General features: G+C 46.3%; 1 protein-coding gene across 1 annotated transcript in view; it reads left to right on the top strand.

Moving 5' to 3' along the window:
• Positions 1-12357, top strand: part of LOC119377881 (sodium-dependent phosphate transport protein 2B-like) — a gene marked incomplete at both ends in the record, with an annotated part of 28895 nt that extends 16538 nt beyond the window's left edge. The window contains 2 exons of the mRNA XM_037647177.1: positions 6160-6361; positions 12133-12357. Of these exons, the coding sequence (XP_037503105.1) occupies positions 6160-6361; positions 12133-12357 (427 nt within the window). The remainder of the gene's footprint in view (positions 1-6159; positions 6362-12132) is intronic.
• Positions 12358-24961: the final 12604 nt, after the last annotated feature.

Here is a 24961-nt window from a genome sequence, read left to right as displayed (position 1 = left end):
CGCGCGGCCTCGGCGGCCGGCGCGGGGCGCACGGCTTTGCCGGCACGGCGGCGGGCTGCCATTGGCTGCTTTCATTTTGACTCGCCACCGACTCGAGCGCCAATTTCGCCTTCAGTTATCGCACTTCTGGTTGGAAGCTCAGTTAGGCTCAGATTCAAGATGGTGGTGATGACGTAACGATGACGTAATTCTTTGGGACGCTTGAGCGGCAGTGTTTCCGACCGTTGGTTCCGCGTCCTTCACTACAAGTCGATGCCTCACATAGCAAGAGAAACATTTGCTCGAGACAGCTATAGTGTCCCATCACACGGTATGATCCTTTGAGCAGACAAGCCCCTGGGTGTTAAGCAGATACTGATACTGGTAAGGGGCGAAGCTCGTTATAGCGGCACCCGTTCGTCCCCGTCGTAGTAGTGTGTAACCAGTCTTAAAAACGGAGGGGGCGTGCACACATGAAGGCTCCCTAAAGACAATGCGCTGCGACAGTACGTGATATGTATCGCCCTCTCTTCTTCTACGCCCCCACCCCCCCCAATCTTGCCTCGCGGCGCAGCGACGCCGACGCAGGCAGCGTCGCGGCAGCGTCTTGATTGAAAAAACCGACCGCTCGCGCTGCACAACCGTTCACTAACCACCCCGTATATGCAGGCACTGGATTTTGACCTCCAAGGTAGTGCGTGTGTGCGATTTCTCCTGTGCGTGATTAAACAATGAAAATTCATAACGTACATGTAAAATTAAAGTGAGCTGCAAGTCGTCATAACTCTCATCGAACCTTTAGTATAAACGCGCCCGATCTCACGTCGGGGATGATGTACTGGGCAGAATTCACGGATGATTCACGGTTTACCGATGAACCTCCGCAGCTTCGCGCACTCATCACCATTCACTCCGTGGATATTCTGTGATTTTTTAATGCCAATTTTAGCGAATTTTGATCCTTGCTGCAATATCAAGCCTTAACGGCAGGTGAGCGCAAATACTACCTTCAGTACTGTTGTTATGTTGCTTATGAATGCCTAAACGCTTAGGAAAAAAGTTAGTAAACACTTAGTAAACCATGTATTTACTAGTTTCGAGCGTCTTTTACTAACTTCGCGGCATTCATTTACTAGCCAGCAGCTAGTAAAAGTCGTAACTTTTGCCGTTACTAACCAGAGAAGCTTTCTTGGTGTTTTGAACTAAGTAACAACTAAGCCACCCACGTTGCCAGATATTTTGTAGATGCCGCAGTATCCGCGATGCGCAGCGCCTATAGGGGCGCCACTGAAAGCCGCGTAGCGGCGGCCGTTGGAACCGCATGCGGGTCGCGTAGCGGACGCCTCCTTTCACTGCAAGCATGACGGAAGTGCGCGCGTGCGATTTGCCGCTTGTGCGCGTCCCTGATAATTCCTTTTGCGGCGATAGTGTGCGCAAAGGAGCCGCGCTTTATAATAGTGGACATGTGTCCGATGTAACAGCAGTGTGGGACGACAATGTCACTATACGCACCAAGTGTTTGCCACAGACAAGCGTCAACAAGCTTCCTTACGAAGTGGAGCGCATCGTAAGTACACCGCTTTCTTTACAACGTCCCGATCACTAATGCCTGCATGCGTTGACGCATGAACCAACGTTTTTTCTCGACACAGTAGCTTCGTTTACGTGCCATGTGTTTATATAGTAGATTTTGAGGGAGCGCTGTCACGCCGGCGCATGGATTTCACGGGTGCGGCCACGCGAAGGGTCAGCGTTGGTAAAACTTTGAAACCAGCACGATAAACTTGCGAAAAAATACCTCGGCAGCTTGCGCTAGTGGCGCGGGACTGAGTCACTGCGGAGCTGGTGGTCACCTAGCTTGTCATAGCAGCTTGGCCACGTATTTGCTGGGCGTCTTCAGAGAAGAACGTCGGTGCATGTCCGTCGACCCCCTGTAATTTCGCTGAAAAAAATATATTTTGTTGTCTTCACGAATACCTTTAGCTCTTCGACAGCAATCTGTTCGGGAACAAAATTTTCGTCAGAATGAGATGCATCCAGAGACTCTACGGCGATCTGTTTGAAGCGGTTGAAACAGTTCTGGCACAAAATGTTGGTTTCTCTGATGGATGAGGCTTCTCCTGGCGTGCGCCTTCAGGAGGAGTGGCGTCTTAGCCGCGCCAGACAGACTGGCGCCGGCGCGCGCGCAGACTCCGCCACTGTCGCGCGCGGCTCGCCGCTGGTGGTCTGCACGTGCGGGAGGAGTCGCGTCTAGCCTCGCCAGACACACTGGCGCCGGCGCGCGCGCAGCTCTTCGCCTTCTGACATTGCGCTGAAGCCGCTCGATAGCGCCTCTGACTGGCGTTTGCAGGTGGCTAACGCCATGGAGAAGGAGAGCGCAAATGCTGCTCAACGGCGCAGAAGGGCCGAGAAACTTATCTCATAGGATCCCGAAGTAGTTGCCTGGCAATTAGCGATTCAGCGTACGAAGAATGAACAGAAGGATGCTAATCATCCTAGATAATTTGGAAAGCTAAGAATAATCTGCTGAACCTTTGCTAACGCTACGTATATCCTGACATAGTTCCCCATCAAAAGGGGGGGCGGGGGCCAAAGGATAATCTCAGCGCCCCGAGGCCCCACTAAGTTAATGCAAGGGGCAGATTTTGCGCCCCCCCCTCTTAGGCAAATAGGAAAGCCCCCACGCCCTGTGAGCCCGCCTCTGGCCCCACTCATAACACAGCTTGTGTAAAGCGAATGAGTATTAGTGGGATACATCAAGGGTGTTTTTTATTAGCATGAAGTCATGTTACGAGGCATTCAAAGGGAGGTTGAATCGGTTGAATGTCCTGTGAAAAGCCTTCAGTGCGAACTGGTGCCATGTTTTACAGCCAATATGCTTACAGTTGAGGCGAGCGCACAGCGAACATTCTGCACCGGTGATCGCATTCCAGTGCCATCATTAGGTAGAATGCAGCCCATTTCGTGCAGCACACGTGTGATTCCACGGCGCTTTTGTAAAGGAGCCGCCACCTGCCCCACGTTCTCTGGCATAGCGCTTCGCGCCATTCGTTTTTCAAGAGAGCCTAGGCATCGCGTCTTATCAGTGATAACAACCTTATGTGCATTGTAGCATATACAATGCAGGCGAGGCGACCAAATGTAAACGTAGTAGCGTTCGCTGAAGACGTAGCGACATAAATGGAGAAATAAAAACACGGTAATCGTTCTAACACTGCCTAAACAAAGCGCGATTGCTTACTTTTTGCGTCCGACAGCCGCAATCCACCGTCGCCGTCGCTCTCGCTCATGAAATAGCACCGGGAACGTGTAAAAGTGCGTTCCTGGCGAGTTTTCGTACGTGTTTGAGCAGCCGACAACGCAGCAGTTTTTTTTCGAAATCGCTGAAGCCCGAGAGAGTCGTTAAATCACGTTGAAAAACACATCCATCCGTGCACTCGCGTAGACGCTCGCTGACACACTGTTCGCCGGGCCCCGCAAGCGCTTCCGAGCCATGGCGGCAGATGGCGTGGTCGGCGCTTTGCGCATCGCCTATAGTTTGCCGTAATCGTGACTGTCTTTAGCAAAATTGAAACAAACATTATTTTATTGATTACCTTGGAATAAAAGATTCGTGCTACGTGATGGCACACATATAGGGCGCAGGGTGATGTGTAGAAAACATCAATTATTCTTCTAAATTCTATGTCTACACAGTGTGCTATGCCAAAGTAGGAGCATAAATAGCCTTCAAGCAGCCGCTAGAGTAGATATTTGCTACGTAGAAGTCGTGATATTCTGTGTGTGTGCTTGCGTGTGTGTTCTCGTTTGTGATCCATTTATGCCTCTATGTATGTTGCTGTGATGCGTACTTACCATGGTAATTGCAGGAAGTAATTAGCGACCATTAGTTAATGTACGAGGACAGTGCCATTTCGTTTTTTTATCCTCTAGATACTTTTGTTTTAGAATCATCTTGATATGGCAGTGCACACGCACATATAAACAAAATAGGCGTAAACCTCAAATAGACCTTCTTCAAACAATCCCAGAGCGCCCCGCGGACGCGCGGAGCACTATGGGAAAAGTGTGTACGCCGAGCGAGCCGGCTATTCGCTCGCCTGCTTCTCGTTGGCGCCGTGATATCGGTGGGACCACGAAACAAAAAGAACACGTCCCCGCTATTACGCAGCCCCTTACACAGGCCCGAACGCGCTAGCGCGTGCCAGCACACATGGTTCCCTTTAGCGGGAGATGAGCAGACGGTCGCCAATGGAAGGACGGACACAGCCCTGAGCAAAAGCTGCTTCGCATCTAAAATACACTCTTGTGGCGGTCTTTTCGTGTGGAGACATGATTCTGTCTGTTACTTATGATTTGGCAGCATTGGCAAACGCTGTTGTTAATGAAAGCGCATCTGGCACAATGACGATGAAATAAGCGTTGGCGTTGTGAAATTTAATTCAGCCTCTGACAAACCTACTCTCGGCCAGTACGCAAGGAAACCTACGTTACACGAGGTGTCTGAAACCAGGATGCGCCGAATTAGCAAAAACAAAAACAGCGAATTATGCTATTGGCCGCGAGATCGAGCAGAGTCGGCACCTGGCGGCGAGTGGACGATACGCCGCGGTGTGGATGGCTCGTTGCATCGTCTGCTAGCCGCACCGTATTCGCATGTGTACGTACGGTATGCGTGTCCTCAAACTACAGTTTATTCCTTTGTGCTAGCGCAGTATCAATTGCTTGTACGTATTCCAACACGATATACGTAAACATTTCGCCTTACGAGACTTGTATGCACTCTAATAAGTGAGTACATTCCTGTGTCGGTATCGCGCTAGGTCTAACCATCGTACCGTCCATTCGCCAAAATCATTTCAATGTGTGTACCACTTTCTCGTTCAAGCACGCCACGTAGTACATTTGGCGTCGTTCTAAACGAGAAAAAAGTACTAAATATCGAGGTGTGAATGCAGAATTTTAGCGAAACCAGCTCGTGATGTGTTGGCGATTTGTAAATCCTTGTGATACCGCAAAGCATGAACTAGCGTCTGCAGAAGATGGTTAGCGGTAAAAAAGACCTGAAGCCACGCATTTCTACACAGTACGCGTATTCATGCAAACATAAAAGCAGAGTGCACAAACTTCTGCTTCATGTAATTACGCGGGAATACAGGCGCTCTTTCTTTGTAGCCGCTCAAGCAAGTAAATACTTCATTGGCTCAGTCGCACGACACTGTTTATATTGTGGTATAGGCAAAACACAATTTAAACACGTGCAAATAAAGCAACAAACATCGAGCACGGAGCAAAACACGTATGTGACTGAAGGCCAGCACTCCATTGATTGGCAGATTGCACTTCTCTCACAATTAATAGGTACGTTAGGACGGTTGCGTGCATTGATGTGGCAATGGAGGGCGCATACATCACCGTTAGGCTGCAGTCAACGCGCTTTACTCGCCAACAATCGACTCAAACCGCCTACGGCGAAGCGCCGCTGTGCACATTTGCATACGCGCCGCCGACCGCCTATCCACACAAACGCGGCGACGGTGCTGCCACCTATAGCCCGATCTCGCGGCGAATAGGCGGCACTGGCTTTATATCCAGGTTCCGCCACGAATACCGCGAGAAATTATGCCCAAGAGCAGGGTCAAAAAGAAAATTGGTCGAAACATTGAACAAGTTTCCAGGGTGACACTAACTTCTAGATAATTATTTCGCAAGAGAACAACGAAAAATACGGATCTTCTAGTGACTTTTTGATTGAACGCGCACAGCAGTGTTGAAAGTGATGTTACAACGTACTTAAAAAATCCCAGCGCGCTCAATGTCATTGCATCGGATATGCTTTGCGAGCTTCCTCGCCTATCGAAATTTCCTATCTAACTTACGTCGTTATAAAGTTATTTACTTAGTGTTTATTAGCGTAATTTTAATGCTAATGGATATTGACTGCTTCTGACAGATAATTTAAACAATGGTATTTTTCGTAGGGAGCCCTATTTTTAAAATATGCAATATTTTCACAAAAACGCCTGGTGTAGAGGGATGTCATAAGGGGTGAAGTGTTACCGCTCTTGTCTACACTTAAGCGCAGACGTGCCGCGTGCGTGCTTCCGCGTTGACGGGCCTGGTGCCCATTGCTGCATTCGCCAGCGGGTTCGGCTCACCGCGCCGTGCTTCTCCACGCAGAATCCCGTTGTTCATCGCGCGACGGCTGGGCGAGACGGGCGCCAAGTACCGATGGTTCGTGCTCTTCTACCTGCTGCTGACGTTCGTGCTCATTCCGCTGGGGGCGCTTCTGCTATCACTTCTCGGCGACGTTCCATTCAGCATCATCATGGTCGTCATCATATCATGCGCACTACTCACGACGTTCATCAACGTGCTCCAGGTAAGTGCGGCCGACCATGGTTTCCCTACAGGGATTCTATAAAAGGGGAATAGCGGTGTTTTTTCATTCAGCGTATTATATTGCCGTTTTCAAGTGGTTTCTAGTGCTGTAACGGGAGGGGTGATTCATTTTGCCTAAACGCATCAATAATTTAAGTAACCAAGATCTATCGCAGCCAAAACCGGACGCGTAGTTCCTTGGTGCATCATCAATCATGACGTCACAAACAGTTTCGCCGTAATCTAAGCGCAGTACGCGTGGTGCTGGCGCGAGAGTCAACCGACCATGTAACAAGCTGCGCCAGCTCTTCAAAGCATTACAGCTGTGATTTCAGCGACGATTACCGCACTGAGGGATCACCATTTGCTTTCGAGAGCTTGCATGGGTTGAGGTAGCGAGGCAGGCTGCGACGTCGCAAACACAGTGGGGCCCGTATTCATAGGATTTATTCCGAAATCCGCTAAGTATCTTTAAAATTAATTTTCAGGGAAACTGCAATCATAATGTACACATCAATGCACGGCCAAAGGGAACATAGATTGAAAACTTGAGTGATATGAGCGCAAACCAAAAAGTCGCCAGTGTTGCCCTTTGAAGAAAGGTTCGCTTGTTGGTTGGCCTGATTTCACATATTAGCATAGCTGAAACACAGACCACTCGAAGTACCGTCGTGACTTCTTCGTGTGGTCCGTTGGCTTTTTTAGCATGCATTTATGACAAACGAACACCATTCCGCACGTTTTACCCCTTTCATTCTCGGGTGTTTCTTTCCGTGACGTGGCCCCCGTGTCGGCTTTGTTTCGTAAATACGAGGGAAGCTTGAAGCTCAGGCAAGTGACACGTTGTGAAGTCAAGATGACAGACTGGGATGGAAAGCGGACACCACAACTTCGTATACTGCTGATAGCAGCAAGCGAGGCCACTGCGAGCGAGGGAAAGCAGCGGTCGAGTCATGTTTCTGTCTATTGGAGAGAACAGCGCGCGCCCCTTAAGCGCCGTAGCAGACACGCCACCAGAATACAAAAAGGGAAAGAAAAATACCCTTTAGACCGGCGGCAGATCACTGGGCGGCGCTAACGGGGATCACGAGAGAGCAAGCATAGTAAAAACACAGCGCATAAGTTCCCTGCTTCCCGCCTCCCGTAAGAACTCGCTTGTCGTGGGCGCACTCCGTGAAAAAAAATAATTTTTGTGTTTTAACGCCCCAAAACCACAAGATTATGGACGCCGTCGTGGAGGCCTCCGGGGGTTCTTAACGTGCACTAAATATAAGTACACGGGCTTCAAGCATTTCCACCTCCATTGAAAATGCGCCCGCCGCGACCGGGATTCGATCCGGTGACCTTCGGATCAGCAGTCGAGCTCCATAACCACTAGACCACCGCGGCGGGTCCCATTGAAAAAATCCTGCCGCCGCCCCATCTGCCGCAGATGGCAGAACAACCCTTACACCAGTATTCGCTCGAGGGCCACATGATCGCTCAGCCCGAGAGAGTAGTGCGCGCGGAGCGACATACCCCCAAAGGAGGGTGGGCGTGGTCGCTCAGTACTCTTCAATACACGTACCAACACAGCGAAGGGCAAAAATGCGTACTTTTTGGAGAATTGCACAGATGGGGCAACTACGAGAATCACGCTAGAGTTACTGTATGTGCTGCCTTTAGGTAGCAGAGTTACGCATAGGTCTAACAAGCAACCGCGCCTGTGCGGCGAAGCCGCACTCCACTTTCGCAAGCGACAGGCCTACCGTGTCGACGATCGATATGTTTGGCGTGTCGAAGACCGGTGATCAACTTGACTCTCGCTGACTAGTGTCATTTCAGTTCGGTGTAGCGGCGTCGTCGAGAAATAGAAAAATTGGCCTGAGCGTCATCTCCGCAACGCACGGTTGCTAACGGCGTTTGGAAGGCAGACGCGCAGCTCTGCTACCTAAAGGTAGTATATACAGTAACTCTGAATCGCGCTACATTACGCCGGCTTGGCGATTAGACGAGAACTTTCAAACGCACATTGGACTACGTACCGGTACGTCAGTGGCACTGTGGGGAAAAACATGAAAATATAGCAGTACGTCGGTGACAGCGAAGAGGTAAAATATGTGGGACAGTACTGGAGTGTCGAAAAAGCTGGCACACGTGTGCCAGCTTTTTCGACACTCCAGTTTTTTCGCTAAGGATAGTACGGGACTGCAACTGTACTAATATGCTGGTATGCCTCATACCACCCTAAACAACTCAATAGTGTTTGAAGAGGAAGCTTTGGTATCGTTTTTTGCGTCGTCGAGACGTCGCCATGCAAATGGTAGCCACACGGGGCAATAACTGCCGTTTTTTTGGCTATCGTCACCTCACAGTAAATATACTGTCTAGAACTCGCTCAGGCTTGCTTCGTCACATGCCCTCCTGGTACATCAGCGCTCACAATGAATTGCTCCGTGTGACTCGAGGGGAGGAACCGTTGTGAGTGTAACTCGGGAGTGGTAAACGATGTGAAATAGTACCGACAGTTGGGAGAGTGTGTACGTATTGGTTATTATGAAATGACGCCACGGAAATGACAACACACTAGCGCCGACGGACAAATGATGTAGTTAGTACTCACATGCGCAGGGCATAGGTTTAAAGCCACACATGGCCACAAGAACACGCATAAGCTTCCTTTCTGTTATGTTGCCACTCAAACAAATCTTGTACTGAAATTGATAAGCGAAACATTTCTTAGCGAACCTTTGGCACTTTGAGCGTTTCTATCTACGTATCTATCTATCCAGCCGCCTATGTCAGGGTGCTCTCGCGATCACCTCCTTAATTTGGCGTAGACGAAAATTCGCATGGGAGGGTAATAGGACTTGGCGAATGTGACTGTCTGGTTATGACATGAATAACGTGAAAATCATGTACTTCAGTCAGATATGGTACATACCTGTATACGACGGCCCGTGGTATACGGGTATACGCCACATGTGATTGATATTTTATATCTACCAAAGAACGGCGACAACAGACATTGGTAAAAACCGACGTCGGCAGCGTTGACCCGACGAATGCAAAGAACGGAAGCATTCTGCGTGGCAGTCAGGTATTCCACTACAGAGCCACGCCAGGTCTGGAAATTGCTTTGGAAAAACACCCTATGCAAGCGTAATATCGGCGCAACGTCAATTGTGGTTGTGGTACTGGCTATCTAATTTTAAAACAAAGCAATAAGCGCTACATATGTACTCACACGATGCAAGCGTTATGTCAGGTTAACGCGTTGGCTCCGCTTTTATAGCAGTCTAATGAACATTAGACCTGTATTCCTATTATTCAGCAAGCGACATTCAAGCGACGATTGAGCCCACATGAATACGCTAACGAAAGTTCCGTATGATATTCACATCATCGCACCGTAAAGTACACTTCGATTCGATAATACTGACGTATGTGCTCTAACGTGAGTGCTCACGTTACGTCAGACCATAAGTTACCCTTTAAACGCCAGTGTTGTCGACGTGCCTGGTGTAGCCCACGATGTGCACACAGCTACTGCACTCACAAAAACACGTTGATGCACTCGTAACGCTTGGCTCAAAGCCAAACAAAAATGCGGCATAGAACATCTCGCTGACTTATTCGCATGAAACCGATTCCCACAAAGTGTGGGATCAGCCAAATTTTTTGTCTTCATTGTTGGTTTGTGGAGCGGGTTTATATTGATGTCCTGTACGTGAAAGTAAAACATCAGTTGAGAACTTGCGAGTCAGCGCTTCTGTTCGTGCGTCTTTAGCGCTCTCATCTTACTCCGTGGCTTCGTTTCACATTAAAATGATTTACCTCGCCTTGGGAGAGTAGCAGCAGAGGTATTGCGCTGCTGAGCTCGAGAACGTGGGAATGATCCCAAGTCATGGTGGCCTCATTTCTATGGGGACGAGATCTAAAGCATCCGTGTACTTAGTTCTCAGTCTACGTTACTGAATAGAAGGTGGTCACAAATTTATCCAAGGTTCCCCATTACGGCTTATGGTGGGTTATTCATGTGAAACCAAAGGGTTCATTCTTTTTTTTTTTCTGTATGCGTGTGTGTGTGAGTGTGTGTCTATTTGTGACACCATGTCAGAATTCCACATACTGATGCGGCTAAATCGAAAAAAAAAAGATTTAGTAACCAACATTTGCGAATTATGCGTACTAATGCCTGCCAATAGAGAAAAACAGCTAGGTTGCTAGGTTGGTATAGCTGGTCTAATGCCGGAAAGAAGGAAACGAAGACTGAGAAATAATAATAATAATATCTGGGGTTTAACGTCCCAAAACCACCATATGATTATGAGAGACGCCGTAGTGGAGGACTCCGGAAATTTCGACCACCTGGGGTTCTTTAACGTGCACCTAAATCTAAGTACACGGGCCTCAAACATTTTCGCCTCCACCGAAAATGGAGCCGCCACGGCCGGGATTCGATCCCGCGACCTTCGGGTCAGCAGTCGAGTGCCATAACCACTAGACCACCGTGGCGGGGCGAAGACTGAGAAAGCTCACTCTGTGATATAGACAGTACGTAATATGTTGGAACGAAGCTTTTGAAACACATTGCTGCATTTTATGAAACGAGTAAACATTTTATAAAGAATAGTACGTGCATGCATGTCTGTTACATTATTACACGAGATGAGCATCTCACTATATTATTAAAGACGGACAGCACAAAAAGGTACACCGAAAATGAAACACAGAAAATTTGAAATCCACCAATGCGTCAGTTGTAATAAAGGAAAAATAGTCTTTTTGCCATTTCCTCCTTGCGATATGTCATTCCGTATTCGAATTTCCGTTGTTTACTAGTTCATGATCTGATTCGGTGCATAACTGGAAAAAAATATTTTTCCGCAATGATATCTGTGACATGCGGTATGGATGATCACGTGTTGAATGTTCCAAGATCAAAACTTGGATGACGCTTGAGCTTCGCCTTGAAGAGGAGAACATGATAGCGTAATCGGGCCTCGTGCGCATTGCATTCAACTGTGCCGCAAGGAAATGAATGTTTGTGGACGTAACATTGGCCGTTTCAAACTATCCTAGAATGGACATTGCATGTACAGTTGCGAAGTGCCCACTACGCCATAATTCTTCCTTTTGAAAATTAAGGAAGCACGCACTACGCGTCTGTAAGGTGCCACGCCACCTATGCAGCTGCACACTTTGTGAAGTGTTGGCAGCTTTGAACCACCCACTCGATGCGCAATGCTCATGTTTTACGCCTGGTGTTATTCTACGATCGTGCCACACAATATCACCTGCGTTAATGAGGAGACTCCTCCCACTACATGTTATTCGTAAAGCTTTTTTTACGAGGCAGTTTCAAGCATTGGTGTGGCTCCATGGAGGAACAACTGCTTGTCACGCACAAAGCCTGTGTACGTTTGTCAATCGCACCGATAATGTTTTATTATTTATTTCCCTGCATCCATCTCGAATTTTCGTTCACGGACAACGCCGACTTTCCGCTCAAAACTGACGACGCCGACGCCGACACTGGAATTTTGACGAAACGGCCACTTCAACACTGTCACGTCAACAAAAAAGAGAGGAATTGCTGTTGCTATATCTGACGCCATGTTGAATTAGGATTGCTCTGAATATAGGGTTCCGTATACAGGGTGTACAGCGTCAACACGCCCGTGTCGTCGTTCGTTCTTAGAACATTCGAAATGGTATCGTGTAAGAAGCGTTATCCATTTCACACTCTTCCCTCTCCCGCTTTCTCTACACGTTGTTGTGACTCACAAGTCTGCACATGCTCCATTCTTCAACATATCGCCGCTCATGATCCAGGATAAGGCACCGGACCTGCTGCCCGTGCTGCTACAGAGCTGGGACTTCTTGCCCCTGTGGATGCATTCCCTGGCACCCATGGACCGCTTCTTCAAGCACCACCTGGAGCGCGTACCTTTCTGCCAGGTGTTCCTCAATGAGATGTCCTTCATCTCCGATCCCCACGTCGACGATCCGCCTGTTTGTGTGCCTGACGCCTCTCCATAGGAAGACACCTCGTGCTTGTGGACGCGCGTTTGTCTACATGCGCGCCCATCTTTAATACAACAGATTGAATTTACTCGAATCATATTGCAGGCAGACAGTTCCGTTATTTTCACTGAGAGCCTTCGTGTGAACGCACGCTCGCGCAAGGCAAACGTGTATGTGTTTGGGTTCTCTAGCCGACACCAATATATATATGGTACGCGTAGCCACATCTTACTGCTTTACAACTGCTTTGAGCTCAAAGGTCGCTTTAGAAGGCGCCTATAACTATATATTAATCTGCGCAACTTAGAGTGCCGGCAAAAGGCGTGGATACAAATTCGCCGGCGTTCTCTGGTTTCTTTACCGAGCTACTCTACAGCGAAACAAGTTGAAAAGAAAGGAAGGAAAGGAACCGTATAAATGCTGTTAACAGCCATCCGTTGTGTTCAATGTCAACGTTTGGCTGGGGGGTTTGTGGACAGTGGCTGTTAAAATACGTGAAATTTGACAGACACCATGGTGTTGCTGCATTACGATGTTCGGAGACTCCTATTACTTTATCCGGTATGCGCATCTGACAGTTCTATGAGATCGGTGTTTATACTTTCATGTGGTTTCTCGTGTGGTCTCTACTGAAGACACATGCGCACAACAGGCGACTTGGCCGTCGGATGGAATATGAGAAAATCGATTCCTTGTGATACCACTTAAAACATGTTATTCCTTTAAAAAGGTTTGGCTCTTACAAATTACTGTTCGCGAAACTAATTGTTCACCGGCATCAAGGTAATCAATTAAGTTTACATTACAATCCAAAATATGCCAATTTCTAAACTTTACCCCACTTGCTTCGTTGCGATGACACGTGCAACGACAACAAAACTCGATCGATATGTACGCCGGAGAAACGACTTTTGCTGCAAAGTCGTTCCTTCATTCGCTGTGTCTACAGTTCAGCATACCTTCAATACAGTACCAACGCGTGTGCCAAGATTACATGTGTACGTCTATACTATACATTCGTGTTTACTTTAATACCGCAGTGTTCATCCGTGTTTCCGCAATAATAACGTCAAATGTATAGTACAAGAAATTCGAGTGCACAGAGCGTCTATTCATTTATATCATAAACTATTTGCCTGACCAAGCGTTTTCTGTGTGCGGCGAAACTGGACTTTTTTCTGCGTTGAATAAATCATAAACAAACGACACCTTATTGTATTGATGCCTTTTTGTGTGTTCATTGTCGTCATTATTCAACACCGCGATCACAACATTTCGCCCTCTGCATGGTTTTTTTTTTGTGTGTGTAAAGGGAAATGCGGTTTGCAGTCATTGAAATTAGATTTATGCTCGACGCACTAGCTTGCAATGTGTACGAGTGTAACCAGAGCAGCTGCCAACTTATCCCTTTAGTATCACGCGAGCAATTATTGTGCTTGAATAATCGTGCATGCAGCCTAAATATTACAATGCCTGTTTTTTCACTGTATTTACGTCATTAAAATTTTGAGTGGCTTCATTAAAGTCTTTGTGTTTAAAGCCGCCTGCTGCCATTAAGCCGCCTGCCGCCATTAAAGCTGCCTGCTGTTGGGAGCGGACAGGCATCTGCTGCAGAAACGGGAACACAGCTTCGCCGGTAATCCGTCTCTTTATGAATTCCAGTACCTATATAAATGTTGCGACCCCACGAAATTTTATGCGCGCATTCGCGTCGTGGTGATGTGGAAAGTAAAATTCCTTCAGATCCCGCGAATTGTGGGAATCAAGTTCATGTGAAGCATTCAGCGAGTGCTTTACATGCCGCATTCGTTACCTTTGAACCAAGTGTGGATTGATGTATTCGTCTAAATTGAGTAGGTGAGCCTAAATCATATGCTTACTAAGCACACAAGCTACATTGGTGCCTTAAGTGTAACTTATGGTCTGTCCTAACGTTAGCACTCAGGTTGCATTACATGCGTTAGATTTAGCGAAAAGATGATGTGCACTTTATAAGTAGCGTTCATTGTTGTATTCGTCCAGAGTGGTACAACATTTAGCGTGGCGATGCGGGTTTGTTGGTTCATCAGCGCCAGTGTGTGTACGTTTTTCTTTTGTCCGCGCCTTTTTTGCGCTATCTCTTTCAAGTACAACGTTTGACTATAGCTTGTTCATATGTAAGGTAATTAAATTATTATAAAAATGAGTAGCTAGCAATGCAACCACAAATTACGTTAGACAAGCACCACCAGCACAACCAATATTCGGAAACCGGCACCACACATGTATTACATTTATTGACGTGCTGTACTTCGTGGTTGATGGCTGTAGGTCGTTGTAGTACCTTTTTGAACATTTTCTACAACTTTTAAAACTCCCATTATAGAACAGGGTGTTTGATTCTCAAGTTTAACGGCCGCAAAATGTCAAAATTTGCTACGTGTGTTCTCCCCGTTTCTTGTTTCACATACTATGAATCACTAGTGGCGCGTACTCCTACCACACCTCTTGTGGTATACGGGTTTGCATCACACGTGTCTTGTGGAAAGGTTTTACGCGACGGGCATGTCACGTTATTCATGTCATAATCTCCTAATGGTGTTCGCCATACACTCATGTCCACCAATACCGTTCAGTAACGTTTGCTGGCAGGTTATAGTTGGGGATGCATAGCTGATAGGTATATTAGGACAAACGCGTAACAATAAAACTTACAAGCACACTGTCCTCAGTCTTCTTAATTTTAAATGTGAAGCATTTTGATCGAAACAATGGCACTATGACTGCTTCCATCCATCCATCCATCCATAGATGGATGGATGGAAGCAGTCCGTCCGTCCGTCCATCCATCTATCTACGGCTGAGCGCTCTCGTGGTCGTCTCCTTAGCTTGGCATATACCAAAATTGGCCGAGGAGGACACGAGTTTATGACGAACACGTCTCACAGGTTAAGAACTTATTTCGCATAACTTATTGGCAATAAACGTCTCACAGGTCATGCCATTAATAACGTCAACCGCCTGCCGCGTGCGTGGAGAAACCCTTTCCACCGGTAACGTCTGACATGCACCGGCATGTCATGGCCTGTGGTAAGCGGGTATGCGCTACAGGTCATTCACAGTCGATACCAGGGACAACGAGAATGGACATTGAAAGTCGTAAGGCGATAGCGTTAGCGAGCCTGTGTCGCTTATCATGTACCGGCGTCGGCGGCGTTGTCCATGAGCGAGAAATCCCTACAGAAGTAAATAATATAATTCACAGCTCGAACCGGTATCGAACGCAGGCGTGCTGCATGGAAATCGCGTATTTTACCGCAGAGACACACCAGTGCTTCAATCTGCTTTTCAAGAGGACTCTGTGAAAGCATCATGTCCGAGAAACGCCTATTGTAGTTACAGCGTTGGCTATACGCTTTTGTATCAATGATTACATGTGAAATTCCGTTACTCAGCGAGACATAGCCGAGCATTGCTCGAATGGGCGGACCACCGCAGCTAGAAATAAATAGGATCATCGCTCCGTAACGTGCACTTCCTTGAGACGAAAGTGACGTCACGAGTTATAACTTGAGGGACAATGTTACAGCAGACGATGAGCTAGCGTTTCCATGCCAGTGTATTCGATGTGACTGGTAACCCCAAGATATGCACACTACTAAGTTTACGCAACGACGAAGATCCACCTCGTAACGTTTGGCAAAAAGCGAAAAATGCGGCACAGGCCACTACCCGCTGACTGCTTCGCATGAAATCGATCCCCGCAATCCGTGGGATCTGCCGAATTTTTCTTGGTACGTGTTTGTTCTGTTATACCTATGAACACCTATGCCAATTTACCATGTCACGGAGACGGCCACGGGACCACCCAGACCTAGGCGGATAGATAGATAGATAGATAGATAGATAGATAGATAGATAGATAGATAGATAGATAGATAGATAGATAGATAGATAGATAGATAGATAGATAGATAGATAGATAGATAGATAGATAGATAGATAGATAGATAGATAGATAGATAGATAGATAGATAGATAGATAGATAGATAGATAGATAGATAGATAGATAGATTAGATAGATAGATAGATAGATAGATAGATAGATAGATAGATAGATATAGATAGATAGATAGATAGATAGATATAAACGCTCTGATGCGAAGCTTACATTCTATGCAATCAGACCTGTAGTCAAAATAGCAGAAAGATATCGCGTGAACTCTCAAGCGTGGCTGGAGTAGCTTGAGCTGCAAGTTCACTTAGCCTTTACGGCGTTCGCGTGATAAAAAAAAACAAAAAAACTCGCGCACTGTGGCAATCGATGTTATGCGAGGCATTTAGAGAGGAGCAGTGAACACTGCATTATTTCGCTTCAAGACAAGCTATCTTATTCATGTGATAGATGCCATTCACTAGCGACTGTTTGTAAACCGTACATACGCGTTCTGATTTCTACCATGATAATGAAACCGCTGCTATGGCTGCACAACTTTTGCTTCATGTCAACTGCTTTATACATGTCATAATTCAGATGACATCCATGTCTTCGCCAGTCGTCTATGCTCGTGGCACGCGCGCATCTATTGATGCACAAGTGTAGCATTAGTAATGTAATCAAACTACCACCATGGAACTACGTTGGCACCTTGTCACGTATGTCATGACGTACGCGACATTTCATGCTCTTCGTGTTACAAGCTATAATTGATATTGGTCATGCACTAATGCGACGTCTGGCCAACTTACATATATATATCAAGCATATGAAACGACTACAGCAGCACCGATACCTAGCTGTGTATACCATGACTTACATGGGATGACTTACACATCACCTCATATATTCATGTCACGACTTACAGGTACTATGATGGATATTGTGTTACGATTTGTTATTTATGTTTATCATGCACTCAGGTTTTAAATGACATCTAAATTTTCCCAATGACGCTTATGGCTAGAGGTGTACGAATATCAAATTTTCAACTCTGAAACAAGTTCGAATAAATCAAATCCAAGGTCGAATCGAGCGGTATATATCTTTATTTTCGAACACATTTGCTGCTACTCTTAAATGTTGTGAAAAAAATCTTTTTTTTTCATCAGCCAAACATGAAAGAAAGCTTGCTTTAAAGAAATAGTTATCACGTGAAAGTTACGCAATGTATACTACCACTGCTTGATAGTACCCCATCTGCTGTTACTGAATGTTGTGAGGAAGTAAGGCTAGCTGCTCGGTATGCTCGGGGTTCAGCGACAGCGTTGTGCATGTCAAATTATTCCAAGCAAAGCAGCTCAGGAGACACTCTAGTGTTGTTGTGTTTAACATTGTCGCAGCTAGTTCCCGTATGAAAATAGTTATGTTCGGGAAGTGTACTGTATGTTTCCTACTGATGTCCTACATAACCTTTATGGTTCCTCCTCGTTTTTCTGACCTGTAGGACGGTGCTTTATGTTGACGAAAACCTTCCTCTTCCTATCGAAGGATTCCTTCTTGTCTCCTGTAGGATGTGGCCTTTATGTTGACGAGAGGATGTTACATGGCTGTGTATGATATGCTACCTGAAAGTACACTTGAGTTCATAGGTTGGTAACACTTGGTTGTACAAAAGTAGTTTGTATCAGTGCCACCACAAGAGGGGGGGTCTGGGGGGTCTCAAGCCCCCCCGCCCGCACACGTAATTTGTTGCATTATATATATATATATAATGCAACAAATTCCCCAGTTCTTCACCCAGTTCTGATGAAGCTCGGACCCCGAGCGAAACGTAAATAAAAAATTGCTTCGCACGCGCGTCTGTTTGCTGTTTCTGTATATATATATATATATATATCCTCCGGCTGTGGCACTGATAAAGACTGCTTTTGTGCTACCAAATATTACCCACTTATGAATAACTTAAGTGCACTTGGAGGTAGCATATGGTACACAGCCAGGTAACATCCTGCTGCCACATCCTACAGGAAACAAGAAGGAATCTTTCGATAGGAACAGGAAGGGGTTCGTCGTAAACAGAGATATATATATATCACTCCAGCTGTTCTGAAGGCCGGTCCACGGCAGAGACGCACACACACACACAAACACACTATATATATATAGAGCCATAGGGCTGTCAACGTTTTCAGAAGGGGTGCGATGTTTCTAGAACTAGAGCTAGAAGCGTTGTTACTGGAGTACGTTGAAGAATTCTGTGTCATCTAAATCAATTCGGTGTCCTTGCCTTTGGTGTGTCCCGTAACCCAGTTAATCATATAGTAGCTTGAGCACCTAGCGCCCCAGAATTTAGTTTGAGTTAACACTCTTTGTTAAGTATCCCTGAGACCAGTCCCCGGCTGAAACGTCAGAAAAATAGTTTTCCTACTGCCCGTTCTCTACTTCATTACACACACACACCCACGCCAGCATACTTCAAGGGGGTAAGACTGCCTACACCCTATCTCCCTCTTCCATAATGAATTTCTGGCTATGTCCCTGGCTTTTATACTTTCGCATAACATGTGAGAACTTCATGCAAGTTGTATTTTTCAAACTATAAGCTATTTGCAGAAAGGATCCGCGGAAGGACTTTATGTTTCCATTAAGGCGAAAGCGGAAGATGCTTCATCAAACGCTTAAAGTGATCGTCGACGTGAACACCATCGATACAAAAAAGAAAGTCGTGTAATGTCATAACGACGACATCCGAGGCCACCATTTCAGATTTGATGGCATCGTCACTTGGTCAAGGTTGGCCAATCCCGGAGGCACTGCAAAACCACATGAGGTGCAGAAAGCTTTCAGGAGGTGGTGGGGTAAAAATAAGATGGCTTTTGCCTTCGAGTCGTCTTATGTGAATGCATAATGGACCATTTGAACTTTTTATTTGGCCAGATGCTGTACTCGTAAAAAAAAGAGAGAGAGGCTGGGCCTTGTGTAGGTAATGTTCAACATCAGCCAAATGCCCTAAAGGTGCAGATGGAGAGGGGGGGGACGCCAACGTTGGTCAGATTATACATTACGCAGACAAAAAAATACAGAGTGAAACGTGGCTTACATGCAAAATTAGTTTACGAATATTGCAGAACAAGAATTTAAATATATTAGGCATATACCTAATCCCAATAGGTCGCTGTATTGCAGTAAAATCGGCATTAGAGATTACCAGAAAAACACTGCAGTCTAAAAAAACATTACATGGTATACCGTGAAGAATCTTTAAACTTCACTAGGTTGGGTTCTGTGACAATGCCTGATCGTAAGGCGCTTGAATCAGTTATAGTGTGTACGAAAGGGGATCAACAAATGAATATAATGGGAAGCCTGACAGTTTGACTTATGCTTACACATGCGAAGATGATTCACTCTGACGAAAGCAAGCCCTCCTGCCGAAACGTCAGTAAAGTTTGTGTTTCGCACTTTTGTCCTCGTTTCCAACTGTGAATATAGGTGTTTGTGTGCATGTGTGTGTGCATTTGACTTTATATGGACGGTCACAATGTGGAAAGAACTGGTGGGGACTAAAAAATTGCTCTGTCCACCTACTCTGCAACGGGGAAAGGGAGACAGGGAAGAATCGATGAATGACCAGAAATCAGTGTGTGCCTGAACACCTTGCATAAGATGACATGTAATGTCTGCCTGCACCCCTCCTCCAAATGAACTCATCAGAGCAGCCATTCATGTCGACATTAATTTTTCAAAATTCAGCACCCTGCTCTCTCTCTGAAACACCTGCTTGAAGCGTAACAGAGCTGCGGGTGCTGCTGAGAAAGCCTTTGCAGTCATTTGCTCTAGCATTGCTAACGAGTGTCCTACAGATAGAGATACACATCAGATATGCTTCACTCTCTGCCTTGGAACTATTGACGCTACTTCATTATTCTGCAACTAGTGGGCAATATATTTTCATACTGGCCAGCGTAGTGCCAAATATACTGCTGCAATTTTTCAGTTTGCATTGAGACGTGACACAGTAAAGTGATATCCATCCTAGTGTATTTTCCAGTGGGCACTAAGTCATGCAGTGCCAAACAACACAGAAAGACTAAAAATTAACAAGGAGAAGCTTCTTGATGGCAACTGAATTTTATTGTTTGACACAAGGGGTTATAAAGCAAAGATAAAGGCACAACATAGAACATTTAAAAGGATGACACTGCGTACAGTCCATGCAGGCATTCTCAAGAAAAGCCATGCATTTCTGAGATACGCTTAAACAATGAATTCCTTATGCACAAGCTAATTTCATATGCCATGATGGCTGCCTCAAAAAAGAATGTGCAGTATTTGCACGTAAGTATGACTTCTGTGGGCTTCAAAACGGGTAGCACAGAGACACAGAATGTCGAGCTCAAATTATTCTTTTCCATTTCTAGCATTGTCCGCACGCCTTTGTACATTGAAGCCCCTAAAAATCTGGCCCACAGAGCACTGTTCCACATTGTACCATTAAATACAAACTAGCCCAATCCACTACTTATGCGGCTGACATCTTAAGTTTTCCTGTCAGGCAACTTATCCTTTAAGGACAATGAGCGAGTGAGCACAATACTTGACAAAAAATGGTCATACGATAATTCAGGAATAGTAGCACTTATGCATATTAAAATTATTTATTGCTACATTCCAGTTACCTGCTTCCCAGTTTAAGTATCTAAGGCTGTCGTTCATCAGCAACAATGGAGCTTTGATAATAGTGTCACATTCTGCACCAACAAATCCAAAGAGTGGTAAAACATCAGTCTGGTTGGTACTGCTCTAGAGTTGTCAACAGAGCAAATAATAAAGCTTCAGCGTGAACTAACGAACGTTTTGCTTACAGAGCTGATTACGCTGCAAAACGAGTTCTCATTTTTCGTCTCACCCAACTAAAAATTATGACAACACTTCTGAAACCAAATCATCTGTTCATTTGATATACAAAAATGTGTGCATTTTTAGCTGAATGGCATGAGTCAGCAGTGCTGAAGGACTGCTTACTGTCAGTGCTTTTCAAATTCATGAAGCGAATACTTTAAAACGTTAAACTGCGCTCCAGAGTAGCAAATTAATAGTAGCACAAGACAACACAGACAAAATGTTGAAAGTGACAAATCAGGCATTAAAGTTCAGCTGTTAATTATACTTGCGGAGTCCTTCGAATACAAGAAATGTGCCCGTGTGCAGCAGTCTGAAAAAAAATTCGGCAGATCCCACGTACCGTGGGAGTCGATGTTATGCGAAGCATGCGGCGGGTAGGTGACTGTGTCGTAACTTTTTTTGGTGAGCGACACGTTACAAAATGATGCTAAAGATTTCTATAAATTTTATACGCACACATATATATGCTGAAGAGCCGCATATGTGTTATATAACCAGTTGTTTACGGTTGGGTAACGCTGTCAATGGCAACGTTGGTATTACCAACACCAGAAGCATTAAGGTGATATGTAGTGCTTATACGTGTCCCGAGAACACACGCACGTTTCACGAACCCGTCTGCATGGGTGGAAGAAGTTCTTGACTGTTCTTGAACAAGGGCGTCATCACCGTGATCAGTGAGCACCAGCAGCTGGTCATGACTTGTTATAGTATCCGGTCGTGATCGCGGTGACGAGGGGTCCATGTGTAGTGAAGTATGTGGTATACTAGAGCTGTTGAAATTCGTGGATGACTCGGTCATTTCGTCGACAAATTGTCTGTCGACAGAGCTGGCGACATGTCGGAACCTGAAGCCTCCCTTCGCGTTGGTGAGGTATTCGCAATGCCCATAGACTGTCGCGCCGCCAAGCGGAATTCAGGAGCGTCCTCTCGAGGAGGGTTAGTAGACGACAAAATGGCAGCTCTACGCAGTCGCTCCCTTGTTCGGCTGTGCTAACCTCAGTGTTAACGCGTTGGCAAGGAAGGAACACTACGACTTGGCATGTTCCCTGCATCAGTGAACAAACCGGGCCCTCCGTGACACGAGAAATCTGGTTCGTTCTTGCGAGGCCCGAAGTTTTCGTGAAAATACGTGGCGACTCGTGCTTTCAATGCTAGCCCACAGCGTACGCATACTATCAGCTTCGCGAGGCTTTCTGTAGCCACGTAGGTTAGTTAAATGTTATCGTCGGGCATATTCAGTTGAAGCTCACCCTGTTTTACTTGTATATAGCATTGGTCAGTGTTTCTTGTAGTGCGTGAATCCCATAACACTGTACGCGGGAGGTCGCGCCGGCTCGCGATGTGCTCTTGTAAAACTGAGCGATCTCAAGTTGTCGATACTATAAAATATGCCTCTATCCTTTGTCAGCAAAGCGCTGTTACTAATCGTGCGAGCGACGTTTCAATCATTCGAGGACGCGTCTGCTCCACGCCTTTCGTGGAGCGAACACTTTGCACGCCGTCCTTCGCCAGTGTGTTGCTTTCATAGCCAGCGCTGCGCCGCTTGTTTTTGTACGTTTGTTGATAGGCGGCAGCACACTGCAAGCGATTTGCTCGTTGACCGATCTGAGAGCGAAATTGGCGAAATGTTCTCCGCGCCCAGACGTCTCTGTAATTGTAAACGTGGTGTCGCGGAGTGGTCGAAGTTGTTCGGCGGAGGAAATTCTTCAGATTGCTTTCAGCAGTGATGTTGAAAGAAACCATCTTGACGACGAGGATTTTTCACTGGACGTAGAAGACTGTGAAGGCACCGAGAGCGACAGCGACGGTGAACGATCAGCTGCTAACGCACGAGGAGCGAGTTGCACTTCACGTCCCCTCGTGCGTTAATGTTCTTTCACGCTCGTAAGTCACTTTGATTGTATTTAATGTATAATATCATTGAGCGAGATCAAAATAAAAGCATAGTTCCTCTTGTGCATTGCATGTATCAATTATTGTGGATATTATGGAGCGCCGCATGCCGCCAACACGCTCGAGCTCGACCAGAGAAGCGAAATAGTTAGAGCGCTGGAACGTGCAGTCACAGCCACAATCCACGCATCTCTGCTAACTTCTTCGACGTTGCGAAAAGAATGCGTGTGCATTATTTTCGCTATTCGTGTTTCGATCGTGCTGATCGAGCCTGCAACATGCGAGTGAAGTGAATTGCACACGGCTAGAGTCTCAGCATGGCTGTGACACAAGCGCTACTGAATGGGAAGTTAAATGCTTGTGTTCCGTTGAAGACGTAACTCCGCGTTCCCGACTGCACAAGTAATGACGACGGCGTATGATGTTTGCAAACCATCACCACGTTAAACGTGCGGTCCCGTGCAGCAGCGATGGGGCGATGGTGCTACTCGCTGCCGGCCTACTACTGCGGCAAATTCGTAAGGCAGGCTCGGTACAACGTATCTACAAACGTTGGCTCGGTACGTACTACCTCGGAGTGCCGTTCTGCTCATACGTCAGTTTTAGTTCATGCAGTTTTATGTAGCACGCACAGGATTTCGCAAAGCATCGTTATGCACGGTAACGGAGCTGAAATATAACCTTTCACGCCACAGCAAATAATTAGGTGGCGAGTACTTAGCACTTTCCATGGTTTGGGAAAGTAGTTTAGTCTCATATCCAATTCAGCACTGCTCATGACTTCATCCGGTGAAAGTGACACGGGCCGTACGTCCGCACGTACTATCTGTTCCTATGCTAACAAACGGATTGACCCTCCTCCTGGCGCCATCTTGAAAAGCACGGCGCGCCACCTATAGTTCGTGGGCATTGCGAATAGGCCGTCGAGACTGGTAGGCGCGGATAGTGCTACGTAGACCAACATCAGTGGCTGGTGTTTGTCGTATTCGTAGACTACCTGGGCGTATGTGGCCTACGTAGCCTAGTCCACAAAGCGGCTGTCAATCAATCTGGCATCATTCTCAGTCAGCATGAGGCCATCGCCCAGCCTCGTAAGAAATGAAGAGGAGACTGCGTCGTTCTGGCGGACGAAGTGCACTTTACGGTGCGGTGATGTGGATATCTTATGTAATTTTCGTTAGTGTATTCCTCTGGGGTCGAGGAATGCTTCAATATATCTTGCTCAATCATGGGAATACAAATGTAATCTTTATTAAGCTGCTATAAAAGCGGAGCCAACACTGGAACTGCAGACGTTAATCTGATATGACGCCTGCATCGTAGGCGTACACATCGTAGGAGTATCATGTAGTGTTTATTGCGTTCTCTTAAAATTAGACAGCCAGCACCACAACCACAATTGACGTTGCACAGATATAACGCCTGCGTATCCTGTTTTTCCAAACCAGTTTATAGACCTGGCGTGGCTCAGTGGTAGAATATCTGATTGCCATGCAGAATGCTTGGGTTCGATTCCGGCTAGTATTCTAATTTTCATTCTTTCCGTTCGTTGAGTCAACGCTGCCGATGTTGATTTCCCTTAACGCTCTAGCATTTAAGTTACCAATGTCTGTTCTCGCTATTCTTGGGTAGATGTAAACTGTCAATCACCTGTGGCGCATACCCGTACACCGTGGCCCGTGGTAAACGGGTATGTGCCACACGTGTCTAGTGGAAAGGGTTTGGCGACGTACTCGACAGGATTTTAATGTTATTCATGTCCTGAACCGGCAATCATATTCGTCAAATACTCTTGCCCTCCCAAGCAAAGTTTGGTCTACACCAAGTTAAGGAGGCGATCATGAGAGCACCCAGACGTAGGCGGCTAGATA

This window comes from Rhipicephalus sanguineus, unplaced genomic scaffold (assembly GCF_013339695.2).
Source record: "Rhipicephalus sanguineus isolate Rsan-2018 unplaced genomic scaffold, BIME_Rsan_1.4 Seq60, whole genome shotgun sequence".
In the NCBI taxonomy this organism is placed as follows: Eukaryota; Metazoa; Arthropoda; class Arachnida; order Ixodida; family Ixodidae; genus Rhipicephalus; species Rhipicephalus sanguineus.
Note: the sequence above shows the minus strand (reverse complement) of the source record. Positions and strands in the feature narration are given on the sequence as shown.